Here is a 13626-nt window from a genome sequence, read left to right on the forward strand (position 1 = left end):
GTAAATTGCAAGTAAACAAATTTTAAGCAGATGGCTCCACAAAAACGTTAAATAAAAGAAGCCAGAAATGAAGTAGGACATGGAGAAATGAAACTGAATGTTTACATTCAACGACTGGCTGGATAAATCATTATAACACCTCAACTAACTAGAATGCTTCGGACATTTTACATGCTAATCAGTTTAAGTTTCTGTTTAAGTGATGATTAAATAAAATGTATCACTTCTTGGCGAAATATTTTTAAACTATTACTAAGTAGAGTATATGGAAGTTGATAAACTAAGTCATCAATTGCTTTATATATTTGTTTTAACAAACACTTGACAACCCATTTTATGTGATTCCATTATTACCTCATTGAAAAAAAGTGCTAGATGAATCCATAGAGAGAGAAAGTAGATTAGTGGTGGCTGGGGGTTGAGGGAAGAGAATGCGGAGTGACCATAATGGGTATGAGGTTTTATTCTGGGGTGATGAAAACGTGGCAGGATTAGGTAGTGGTGATAGTCATACAACTTTGTGAATATACTAAAACAATCACTGAATTTAGTTTTAAAAGGGTGTATTTCATGGTTTGTGAATTATGTCTCAATTTTTAAAAAGGTCTTAGAGCCCACCATTCTCTGGAGTGACTTCCTCTGTGGAGGTAAATGATACATGAAAGCTAAATAAAATATTTAAATAGTCATGGTCTATTTTCTAGTGCTTCTGGGTCATCATTTATTGCCACACTGCAAATATGGCAAGTGTGTGATACAAAACTGAACTTGTACTAATTCTAGGGCACACTCATGAACTCAGCTTTTTGAATAAGACTCTAAGATCAGTTCTCTTCAACTCACAAAGCCTTCATAATTATTGGCAAAGAGTTGGCTATACACACAAATGCTGTTTTTACAAGTAGCTAGAGGCCACGGTTAAATAGAAATGAAACAGTATAATAGTGTGATCACAGAAAGGGATGGGTGATCAGAATGCCGGCAGGTGGAAGCTCAGAGAGCCCTTCTGCAATGGAGATCCTTACCCCAGTGCTCCTCCACCTGAAAGAACTGTTAGGCTTTCAGATCAGCTAAAAGACAGTAATCTGAAGCAACTGGGATTAGGTCACTTTAGAGAAGCTCAGAGAGTATCCCAAGCACACAACAACTATGAGAAATAAAGTTCCACATTAATGTCAATGTAATAGAAACAACTTCCTTTTACCCTTTTACATTCTTAATCACTTTGTGTGTGTGTGTGTGATGGAGCTCTGTTGCCAGGCTGGAGTGCAGTGGCATGATCTCAGCTCACTGCAACCCCTGCCTCCGGATTCAAGTGATTCTCCTGTCTCAGTCTCCCGAGTAGCTGGGACTACTGGTGTGTGCCACTATATCCAGCTAATTTTTGCATTTTTAGTAGAGATGGGGTTTCACCATGTTGGCCAGGATGGTCTGGATCTCTTGACCTCATGATCCGCCTGCCTCAGCCTCTCAAAGTGCTATGATTACAGGCGTGAGCCATCACACCCGGCCCATTCTTAACCACTTTTAATGAGAATTTTCCTAAATTCTGATACAGTATCTCAAATAAAATTTATATTTTTCCTAAATGACTCAGTGACAGCATGATTATGAATACCATTATTGTGTCTCCTTTTTATTTTTTCCACTTCATTCTTCAATGTCAAGATCTCTCTTATCATTCCTTCTCTTAATTGGGTATTTCCAAGAGCTGTAAGCGTAGAAGCCTATGTTTCTGAATATTGGTCATGAGTTTTGTGAAAGCTTTTGAACTCACAGGCTTGCCTGCTACCAGCATACAATCTGTCGAGGCAGGGACTGGGATTACGTGAGATGAGATAAGCCTGGCACGGGCCTGTCAGGCGCCACCACAAAGGATTTTTTAAATGGTACTTTCCTTCTAGAAAGTATTGTTTTCACTCTCCATTTTGAAAGGAACATCAATGGAATCTTTATCCCATGTCATTCCACAGGCTATAAATTCCCCATCATCATAAACTCTTATGGGTTTTTAAAACATTTTTATTTATTTATTTATTGTTATTATTATTTTGAGACAGAGTCTCGCTCTTGTACCCCAGGCTGGAGTGCAACAGCATGATCTCAGCTTACTGTAACCGCCACCTCCCAGCTTTAAGCAATTCTCCTGTCTCAACCTCCTGAGTAGCTGGGATTACAAGCGCCCACCATCACAACTGGCTAATTTTTGTATTTTTAGTAGAGATGGGGTTTCAGCACATTGGCCAGGCTGGTCTCAAACTCCTGACCTCAGGTGATCCGCCCGCCTTGGCCTCCCAAAGTGTTGGGATTATAGGCATGAGCCACCGTGCCTGGACATGTTCTTATTTTTAAATTAGATTTTATACTTCTATAAATAAGTTGAATAATCTTCAAATTGAGGTAAAGAGTGAGTCAGCATTAAATCTTGAATTCCTTCCCTCCCCTTTCTGAGCCATCTCTCTTTTAAATTAGGACTATTTAGGCAGGGAATAAAGGGCCCACTCTAAAGGTTTAAGGAAGAGCCTAGAGGTACCAGTACAAAGTACAAAGAGTACAGCAAGGAAAGAAGGAATGAGTTAACTAATTCTGCTCATTACCCATAAGTGTCTAGGCATAACTAGTTACTAGGAATGTTGTGACTTCCCTGTTCCAATACTTTCTGAATACCCTAGCTGCTGTGGTTTAAATGTGTTCCCCAAAAGTTCACATATTGGAAACCTGGTTCCCAATGCAGCAGTGTTGAGACAGAAGACCTCTGGGAGGTAACTGGGTCATGGGGGCTCTTTCCTAGTAAATGGATTAATTCATTCATGGATTAATGGGTTGTTGAGGAGGTGGGTTAGTTATCATGAGAGCAGGTCTGTCATAAAAAGCCAGTTTTGCCATTTCTCATGAGCGCCCCCCTCGCCATGTGATGCCCTATGCCACCTCAGGGCTCTGCCGAGAGTCCCCACCACCAAGAATACCCTCATCCAATGCAGCCCCTAGACCTGCGACGTCCTAGCCTATGGCCTGTAAGAAATAAATTTCTTTTCTTTATAAATTACTCACTCTTAGGTATTCAGTTATAGTAACAGAAAACAGACTAAGAGACTCGCCAAGTAACTTCCCTAAAATACCACTTTCAATGTGCTGTTTACCCGCTAATTTCTGTCCACAAAATCCATCCCTGGAATACTCCCTGCACAGCATCCATACCTGTAATACCTTCCACAATACTGCCAGCCAACTTTACCAAATTTGTCTTTTACCAAATTCACAGAGTTCTACCCAGGAACCAATGCGCTCACTACTATGTTGTGTTCTGTTTTGTGGCTTCAAGATCAGGTTCTTGAGGACCAAGGCCATGCTATATACTATCTCATAGGCCCTTGGCATGCCCAGTCTGCATTTCCAGCCCATAATTGAGGATTTAATAAATTATTTTCTTTTCTTTTTTTTTTTTTTATGAGACAGGGTCTCACTCTGTCACTTAGGCTGAAATGCAGTGGTGTGGCCATATCACTGTAACCTCCAACTCAGGGCCTCAAAGCATCCTCCCGCCTCAGCCTCTGGAGAAGCTGGTACTATAGGCATGTGACACCATGCCTGGCTAATTTTAAAACTTTCTTATAGAGAGTAGTCTCACTGTGTTGCCTAGGCTGGTCTCGAACTCCTGATCTTAAGTCATCCTCTCACCTCAGCTTTCCAAAGCACTGAGATTACAGGCATGAGCCACCATACCTGGCCTAATACGTTGCTATCTGGATCTTATTCTACCACAATAATATTTACACTTAAGGCCTGGAAAATAATTAAAAACGTAAACATCAAATTCTTTCTACTTCACCTATCTTTTTTTTTTTTTTTTAATTGGGTCTCGCTCTGTCACCTAGGCTGGAGTGCAGTGGCGTAATCTCAGCTCACTGTAACCTCTGTGTCCTGGGTTTAAGCGATTCTTGTCTCAGCCTCCCAAGTAGCTGGGGCTACAGACACAGGCCACCACATCCGGCTAATTTTTTGTATTTTTAGTAGAGATGGGATTTCACCATGTTGGCCAGGCTAGTCTTAAACTCCTGACCTCAAGCGATCTACCCACCTCAGCCTCCCAAAGTCCTGGGATTACAGGTGCCTAGCCTTCTACCTCACCTATTTTTGCTCGGAGTTAGTCATTAGGGTTGAAATGTTTAATTATTTTACCCCATCATTTTCACCTTTAGAGTGCAATTATTGTGTGAGAGTAAAAAAAAACATTAAAAAATGGTATATAAAGTATTTTGTCCTAGAGGATAAAGCAAAAGAAATGTAATTGAGTAACATTAAGAAGAACTAATGTGTGTAAGACTCATTTAAAGGTCACAAAACAATAAGATTTAAAAACATTCTAAAACATTTTAAAAATTAAGATACTTTTCCATTTGGAAGACTTTCAGCACAATTATTTCTATAAGACATTGACCTAGCAAATTTTATGGGTTCTCGTCCATCCTAAAATAAAAGTGCAGGTACATAATCATTTTGTTCTTAAAATGTAGGACTTCCAGTGTCATATGAACACATATGAGCATCTCAAAAAACATATCATACAGTTCTTAATAGTACTAATGTGAAATACCCCCTTCCCTTATTTACATAAATACCCAAAAAATTCTTTTAGGCAACAAAGCAGTGATGAAATGTAATGAAATGTGTTCACGTGCTTGTGTATGCGTAAGTTACCTGGAAGTCACGACAAGAATGCCACCTCTAGATGACCTGATAAGCTACAAAGAAGCAACTATCCTCACGACTATAGGTAATTTAAGATGTTTGCTCTAAATGTGCCTTGAAAGGTAAAATGATTTCTTATATTATAAGAGCCAAATGAAAATTATCCACTGCTTTCCTTAAACTCAAATTTCTAACGTGCTGGAACTACATTTCTACTAGGGGTGAATGTCTTCTAGGTTCCTCCTCTTTCCGATTTGCCACTGCTCCTTCTGACTGTAGGTACTGTATCATCCACCAGCTCTAGCCATGAGACCTCCAACACCTTCAAACATGAAGAACACAAGTGGCAACCAGAGACTGAGCAGCAAGAACCAAAATTGCTTCAAAGCCTGCTGTATCTCCTAGGGGATAACTCTGAGTTATTCAAACACACCTACTTAACTAGTGTTAGAGCTTTATCTACATTACAGATTCAGTGCTTAATCATGTTTTAGTCTTTCTTATATTTTGGCAGATAGCAAACTGAAATAAATGAAGCTGACACCTTGTTGAGCAAAAGCTAACTGATAAGAAACAGAACAAATTGTCGATACTTGTTTGACACATAGAGTTGAGTTCCAAAAGTGAACGAGTTATACACTCAAAGCTTGAACGTGAATGAGTAATGAGTTCTCTATACTTTTTTTTTAAACGGAGTTTTGCTCTTGTTACCCAGGCTGGAGTGCAATGGCGCAATCTTGGCTCACTGCAACCTCCGCCTCCTGGGTTCAGGCAATTCTCCTGCCTCAGCCTCCTGAGTAGCTGGGATTACAGGCACGCGCCACCATGCCCAGCTAATTTTTTGTATTTTTAGTAGAGACGGGGTTTCACCATGTTGACCAGGATGGTCTCGATCTCTTGACCTTGTGATCCACCCACCTCGGCCTCCCAAAGTGCTGGGATTACAGGCGTGAGCCACTGCGCCCGGCCCGAGTTCTATGTATTTTTACAGAACATTAAGCCACCAAGAAAAGAGTTTCTGATGCTTCCTAAGATTACCACTAAAAATACATCTGACAAGACTTCCCTGAGAACTAAAAACTCAACTTAAAAAAAAAAATCTGGCAACATAAAAACATCTTTGTACTTTAAAAGGCCAAACTTCAGTTATCTGCAAAATGGATTTACATGACACGTCTTGTTCTCAGCTCAATCAAGTGCCAGGTAGAGCTCACATCCTTTGAGAGGTCCACGCAAATGCCAGCACACAGGGCCATCTGCAGTCTGTGTGGGCTGGAGCCCACTATCCAGTATACCCGTGCAAGCAAAGACAGAAAGGAAGCTGTGAGGAGGGCTACAGTAGGGTTTTAGTGGCATGCTACTGCTATTAAATTTTGTAGGTATTTTATCAGAGTATCACCTTCCTAGAAAATTGAGATCAGAAAATGATTTCACCACTGAACAGACTGGATAATTTCGGTCTCAGGTTATGCCACTTAAGGTCACTGCTTGAATGGAAAATGGCAGACAGCGAGCAAGTGAGCGCTCTTACAGGTCTCTCGATCAGGTCGATGCACGGCTGCAGATCCAGCCCAAAGTCGATGAAGTTCCACTCGATGCCTTCGCGCTGGTATTCCTCTTGTTCCAGGATAAACATGGTGTGGTTGAACAACTGCTGCAGCTTCTCGTTGGTGTAGTTGATGCAAAGTTGTTCAAAGGAGTTCAGCTACAAATGTGAAATCGTAATTTTCCAAACGTGGGGAGGCAGAGGGAAAACGGGAATAATTAGTCGTGTAGTTATAAGACACTTTTTCATTAAAAAGTATTAATTAGGTACGAAGTACATGATTGTTTATCTCTAATGACAGCAACTAAACCAAGTAGGGTGGTCTCCCAATCCCTCTCTCACACACAGCCTTTTTGAAAAGGTAAAGAGAAAGAACATACTGTCTATGGCCACATTACTGAACTGCAAAAATGAAAAGATAATAAACCTAGTATGCTAACTGAATGCTCTACAAGTAAAGCAATTCAGGTTTTTTTTTTTTTTTTTTTTTTAGATGGAGTCTATCTCTGTCGCCCAGGCTGGAGGGCAGTGGCACAATCTCGGCTCACTGCAAACTCCACCTCCAGGTTCAAGTGATTCTCCTGACTCAGCCTCCTGAGTAGCTGGGATTACAAGTACACACCACCATGCCGGGCTAATTTTTGTATTTTTAGTAGAGACAGAATTTCATCATGTTGGCCAGGATGGTCTTGAACTCCTGACCTCAGGTGATCCACCTGCCTCGGCCTCCCAAAGTGCTGGGATTACAAGCATAAGCCACCACGCCCAGCCAACAATTCAGTTCTTATTAGTGAATGGTTAAGGACCAGAAATAAATAAATGAAGCACTGAGTAAGAAAAAAAAGAAAAACAGAAGCTTGGAAAGCCAGAGGCAAAGGGAGGTAAGCGGGGTAGTAGGCACGCGTCTGAGCTGGGGTGAATATATCTGGTTTGGTCCCACTCCACTGTCACTCAGGCTGTGGGCTCCAAGGTAAGGTAGGAAAAGAATCATCTTTACTACATGGAATTGTTGAGAGCTCAGCTAGTCCTGGGGTACAGAATGTGCTTAGTATGAGGCTCTGCATTGCTTTTCTAAGCATTCCCTTCCCTTATCAAATGTTTGACCTTTGCAATATCAAAAGTGATACTGCACTGCTCTCACAAAGTGAATTTGGGCATTTTTTCATATGTTCTTATTATTTCTGTTCCTTCTCTCTGAACTCTGCCCATTTTTCAATAGAAAAGTTGATTGGGTGAATGGATAGATGGGTGAATTAGCAGATATAATTTTCTTAATCATCCTATACACTGGAAGTGCCCAACCTCTTTCCTGCTTCTATACTGTTCACACAAGAAGCGTGTGCCCATAAATAAACTCTTTCATTATAAAAAGTGATTTTCAATTAAAGAGGATTTCATCCATCTCCGAGTTGATTTATAGTCCGAAAAAGCCCCTCCAATCTTTTCCATTCTCCAGGAGCTGTTACATTCACTATTTCAGAATGAGGTCATACAAGGAGGGCAGAGGCAGTGCTTGCCTCACTCAATACTGTATTTCTAGCACACAGGACAGCCTCATATTTACAGACTGCTGGATTCTGCTTATTCATCTTCATGTAGATGAACTTTGCTTTGCCTCAGGATGATGACATCCTACTGCTCTATTTAGACTGGGCTATGACAGAGAATGGTATTTTAAAAAATGAATTTCTACTAGTCTTCCATATTTAAACTACCAATTGTAATTTTAATTGATTTTTAAATCAATAATGCATGGTATAAAATTCAAAGTGTACAAAGAACTGCACACCAGTCAGTTTCACTTCACTGAAACTTATTTGTTTTCCCTGTAATCAACCAGAATCTCCTACTATGTTTGTGATCCTTCCAGAAATATTCTATGCACTCAGAAATGTGTGTATGTGTGCTTGACTTTTTTTTAACTTAACAATGTATCTTGTTAAGTTGTAGGATCTTCCCTTAGTGTATAAAGCCATCCCATTATTTATAATGGATATGTAGTATTTCACTGTATGGAGCTATCATAATAATTTGAACCAATTTCCTAAAGGTGGACATTCAGGCTTTTTTCTTTTCTTTTCTCATGACAAATAACGCTCACTGAACAACTTAGCATTTTTACCACCTACATAAATGAACAATTTTCCCATCGAGAACAGGGTATGTCTCTTCACTTGTTCAAGCCCTCTTTTCTTCTTTGCAGCAGCACTGTAAAGCTGCCTTCATTTAAATCTTGCCCATTTCTTTTACAATTTATTTTTAGGTGTTTTTTTGTCTGTTTTTGTTGCAGTTGGAAATGAGGGTCTTTCCTTTCATCAAGTCTTCTGATTGTTTATATAGAGGAAACAATTTAACAAATTTTTTTTAATGTAATTTGTACCCAGCCACTTTTCATGATTTCTCAATTTATTTACAAATCAATACACATTAAAGCAGTCTCTCAGAGTGGCAGTGGCAGGTGAGTGGATGTAACCACTTACCCTTGCAATGGTTCAGTATTTATGAGGACAGACTTACAATTTTAAAGCGGTTCATTTTAAAATAAGATGATTCAACACTTGATAGTGGCTAAAGTAACACATGGGTGATCACAAAAAGCATTTAATATTTGTGCCTTACTATATTTACACAGTTTACATCTATATTTATGCAAATAAAAATGTAAATTTTTAGATGGCCAACATGAACTTCCCTGCAAAACTGTAGCAGTTATGTGACCATGAACCTTTTCTGCATTGATGGTTAGTAAGTGTGTGGACAAATCTAGTCAGATCAACAGTGAAATCTATTTCTAAACCCTGGTTATAACTGCAGTACACAGATCACTGCCTTGTCTGCGTGCCTCCCTCTCACTTTGCTCCTCTCTTGATTCCCAAGCCAAGCCCCCATCATCTTGCCCCTATTCTACTACAAAGGTCCCCTTGACAGCCTCTCAACTTGGCCCCACTCTCCACTCCACATCTCCAACTCCTCTCTCCCTCTGGTCAGCTATATCCAGTCACATTGGTTTTCTAGCAGCTTTGAACATTTGATAAGTTCTATCCCATACAGGCCCACGGGAATTATTCTCATTATGCTGGGATACTGACCAAGGCTGGCAGCTTCTCATCCTCCAAGTAACCCTAACTGTTATGGCTGCAGAGGCACCTTCCCTGAACAGCTATCTCAAGCTGGCCTTCCCAGTTATTTCTATCACAGAACCCTTTCACTGCATTATCAGAGACTTGTGGATTCAGTGGTTATCTGCCATTTACTGTTTGACTTTACTAGAACAGCAGGGACTATATCCCCGGTGCCTGGTATGTACCAGGCACATGGTGAGCCTTAATATTTGTTAAAAGAATAAACAAAAAGAAGGAAGAGCAAGAGGGAGAGGGGAAGGAATACCTCAAAAATTTCAAATCCAGCAATATCCAGGATTCCAATGAAAGATGCTCCCTGACGTTTGGTCCTATCCAGAGCTTTATTGATACGGTGAACGAGCCAGCGGAAGAGACGCTCATAGGTAGCTTTTGCCAATGCTTCTACTGCAAAATCTGCCTGTAATTAGACCACAAAAACCTTTTAGTCTGCAAGCAATCTCAACAAAGCATTAATAGCTGTTTTATGGAATTTAATGTTATACAGCACTCAAAAAACCCGAGATGGCATTTACTACTTAATCATGTCTCAATTTTACACACAATAGAAGGTAATATTAGTACAATTAAATGAACACTAGGAATAATGAATTTGGGGGACGGGTAAAGATAAGCTCCTCCTCATGAGCCTGGGTTCTGGACAGCACTATTCGCCCTGATTCAGCTCAGTTAGCTGGCACCTTTTCTCTGCTGCACCACCCAGCAGAGGAACAAGGTAGTGGGGGCCCTTCTGCTGGTCTGGTTCCCAAAGTATGCAGATTTTTCTACTGGATTATCCATCTACCTGGGGAAAACTGGAGATTATAACTTGACATTTACTTTTTTTTTTTTTTTTAAAATCACCTTTAAAAACATTTTGTTTTGAGACACAGTCTGGCTCTGTTTTCCAGGCTGGAGTGCTGTGGCGCAATGTTGGTTCACTGCAAACTGCACCTCCCAAGTTCAAGCAATTCTCCTGTTTCAGCCTCCTGAGTAGCTGGGACTACAGGTGCCTGCCACCATGCCCAGCTAGTTTGTGTATTTTTAGTAGAGATAGGGTTTCACCACATTGGTCAGGGTGGTCTTGAACTACTGACCTCAAGTGATCCACCCACTTCAGCCTCCCAAAGTGCTGGGATCACAGGCATGAGCTACTGCGCCCTGCACCTTTTAAAATTTTTTGAAAACAAAAAAGTAAATATACTAAAAAAAATTCAATTAGTACCTAAAAACACCCATGTAAGTAGTTTTTATGGATTCAGTTTGTTACATGTCAATCAGAAGGCCAAATGACAGTGGCTTATTATTCAAACAAATCAGTAATAAGAATGAACATTCAACCTACTTGTTCTTTGGTCTGGGCTTTTTGCACATAGTCTCGGCCGACCTTGATTCGGGGAGTCAGGATGGCCCGAGTAAACTCCATCACATTCATCCCAAGAAGATGGCAGAGTTTCTGTGCAACTGAAGTGTAAAAAGTCTCCTAAATATTATATTTTTTACTTATAATCTAGTCACGGTATATTAAATAAACACTTGAAAAACCTTAGTAATAATAAAATTGTATTAAGAAATACATACAAATCTTAAAATCAGGCAAGTTTTAGGTCTGATGAAAAACACCTTCCATCCTTTGAAATTAAGACACACTCATTTTTAGGCTACAGGAGAGGGCTAGTCAGCATTTGACTGCCTTACCTATTTACTCATTTTTTTAGAGGCAGGTTCTCACTATGTTGGCCAGGCTGGAGTGCAGTGGCTATTCACAGGTGTGATCTCACTATTGATCAGCACGGGAGTTTTGACCTGCTCCATTTTCAACTTGGGCTGTTCATTTCTCTTTAGTCAACTTAGTGGTCCCTACTGCTGGGAGGTTACCATAATGATGCCGAACATAGTATAGACAACTAATAGGCATAGCACATGACAGCTTAGTACTCTTGGGCTCAAGCCATCCTCCTGCATCAGCCTCCCAAGTACCTGGGACTACATAGCTACCATGTCCAGCCTCTTTGCCTTTGTAAGAGGGACCTGATCCTCTTCTATTTATGCGTCATTTAAAAATTTCAAAGCCAAGCTATACTAATACATGCTTTATTCTACATTTTAGATGGCTCCATTTTAACTCTATTTAACCATGTAAAATCCATACAGAGGATGGAGGATGGAGGCCCAACCGCCAGTCAAACTACTTTGATTGAATGATACATGAATGGTCCTGGAAGTCATCAGTCCTAAGATGAGGTGCCACAGCTTGGTCAGGAAATGGTGACCAAGAAGCAGAAGGAGGGGCAAGTCCCTTAGAAGAGCCACACAGAATTAAATTGTTATCCAGTTTCAAATTGGTTACAAAAAAGGATTATTTCAAGGGCAGATCATGTGACTTTATGTCAGCCTTCACTGGCCACAGGGGATTGTGGATGCCTCCATGAGGCAAGATAACTAACTTATTGGAGTAATCAAGCAGTCGAGGCAATACAGAGATCCCTCACTTTTCTTTTTGTCTCCAGACCTTCTGAAGCAAACTGATATATATATTTAAGTATACAATTTAAATATTAAAACATATTATTTAAATATTAAATATATTGTTTATATATATATTTTTGGTTCACAAACTTTGGTTCCTGACCAATGCAAATTTAAAATTTTCAACATTTTAAAATGGGAATATTTCCTCTTAAAATCTAGATTTCCATTTTTCTTTGAAAAGTCACTTACTTTTGGCAACACTGGGCCTGTATTCCTGACAAGGTACAAGCTAGCTGGAACTCAAGCAGCTACAGCTCCCTCTCAGGTAAGCATGTGGCCTCCTGCCACCGAGTTCTCCTCCCTCAATTCCCAAGGACTCCTCTATACTAAGGCAGAGACCATGGCCATTCTTCATCCTACGCTCTGTCCCCTGCCCGCATTTATAGAATCAGGGGGACCCTCGTGTAAGCACATGAAGTTGTCACTCTACTCGAGAGTCCCTTGGGAAACACTTCAGAGGTCCTTTTATGCTTGCATTGTAACACATTCTTGGAGTGCACAACAAGTCATCGAAATAGAAATAAAGTGAGCATCCATCAGTTTACCTGTATTTTCTGGCATGGAAGCTTGATCAGTATTTCTCTCCTTTTTGAAGGAAATATTTCCAAACTGTAGCACTGAAGATACTACTTTAAGCATTGCTTCATATTGATAAAAAGAAAAAAAATTAATATTGCCTCAAAATGTAACAGAGAGATACTCTAATTTATTTTATGCTAAAAATTAGCTATACAAAACTCTTAAGTAAGATATGTCTTTTCAGGATTTCATACAATTCTTTAGTTTCCCAATCATTTTCTAGTTTAGGTGATTGACCCCAAATTTCTAAGTCTTAGGAAAGTGAGTATCAGGATCTTAGAGAAATCACACATACATAGAATTTCTTCATGAGAGAAGCCCATTATACGCATTGCTTCCATAGTCTCCTGGAAGTTATCCTTGTCTTGCTGTCCCGGAATAGGAATATAGCCATTGGAGAGAAACCTGTAGTTATTAAATCCTTCAAGGAGCAAATCGGCTAAAAGGAAATATAATAGAATAAAATTTAATAAATATTCATAAAGACAACTAAGCCACACCTGCATTCAACCTGTGCCAATGTCACAGGAGAACCGGGGTCACCATGCAACCCATTGCCAGCAAAATGTTTTTTAAAAAAAATATATTCATGTAAATACACAAACATACATTTTTCCATTATGTGTACAAATGAAGGAAAAAGATGTTAACAACACAAAAACCTTAACAGGAGTTTTTGGGATGGCAGTTTGTACAATATTCTATTTGAAATTGGCATCTGGGAAATGATGTCAATTTTCCAGATTTCAAGACTTTATGGTTTTCAGATTTAAATATTGGAGTCTTCTTTTTCGAAGAAAAGCTTTTAAATCCATATTCTATATTCCTATCTTAGCAAGTAGTATGTAATATGAAAACTATCACAGACATAGGCTAGAGATATAGATGATGTGGACCAAGCAAGTCCCAAACCCAGCAAAGGCCCTGAAACACTTTGTCCAAGCCAGTTTGCTTGGTGGTTAACTTGCCTTTAGAATGATGATGTGATGTGACGCAGCAGACTATTATAACACGTACCCCCACTGACTACTTGTACTGTAGGGGCCATGAATTAAAGAGAACTTACTCTATTGATAAATCCATTCTTGACAGCCAAAGAATATTTCTCAGGAGTTCTCAAAATAGCAGGGCTACGTATCCTTATAACAGATGTGCAAATGT

The 13626-nt window shown here is 39.7% G+C and overlaps 1 protein-coding gene across 10 annotated transcripts in view; it reads right to left on the bottom strand.

The window, feature by feature from the left end:
- Window positions 1-13626, bottom strand: part of MYH10 (myosin heavy chain 10) — a 152773-nt gene that overhangs the window by 58473 nt on the left and 80674 nt on the right. For all 10 annotated transcript variants that reach the window (XM_039476894.2, XM_010339845.2, XM_010339844.2 and 7 more), the window contains 5 exons: window positions 12761-12904; window positions 12432-12527; window positions 10700-10818; window positions 9623-9775; window positions 6221-6394 (listed from right to left, as the gene is read on the bottom strand). In XM_039476894.2, coding sequence (XP_039332828.1) covers window positions 6221-6394; window positions 9623-9775; window positions 10700-10818; window positions 12432-12527; window positions 12761-12904 — 686 coding nt within the window. The remainder of the gene's footprint in view (window positions 1-6220; window positions 6395-9622; window positions 9776-10699; window positions 10819-12431; window positions 12528-12760; window positions 12905-13626) is intronic.

Source organism: Saimiri boliviensis, chromosome 17, assembly GCF_048565385.1.
Source record: "Saimiri boliviensis isolate mSaiBol1 chromosome 17, mSaiBol1.pri, whole genome shotgun sequence".
Lineage (NCBI taxonomy): Eukaryota > Metazoa > Chordata > Mammalia > Primates > Cebidae > Saimiri > Saimiri boliviensis.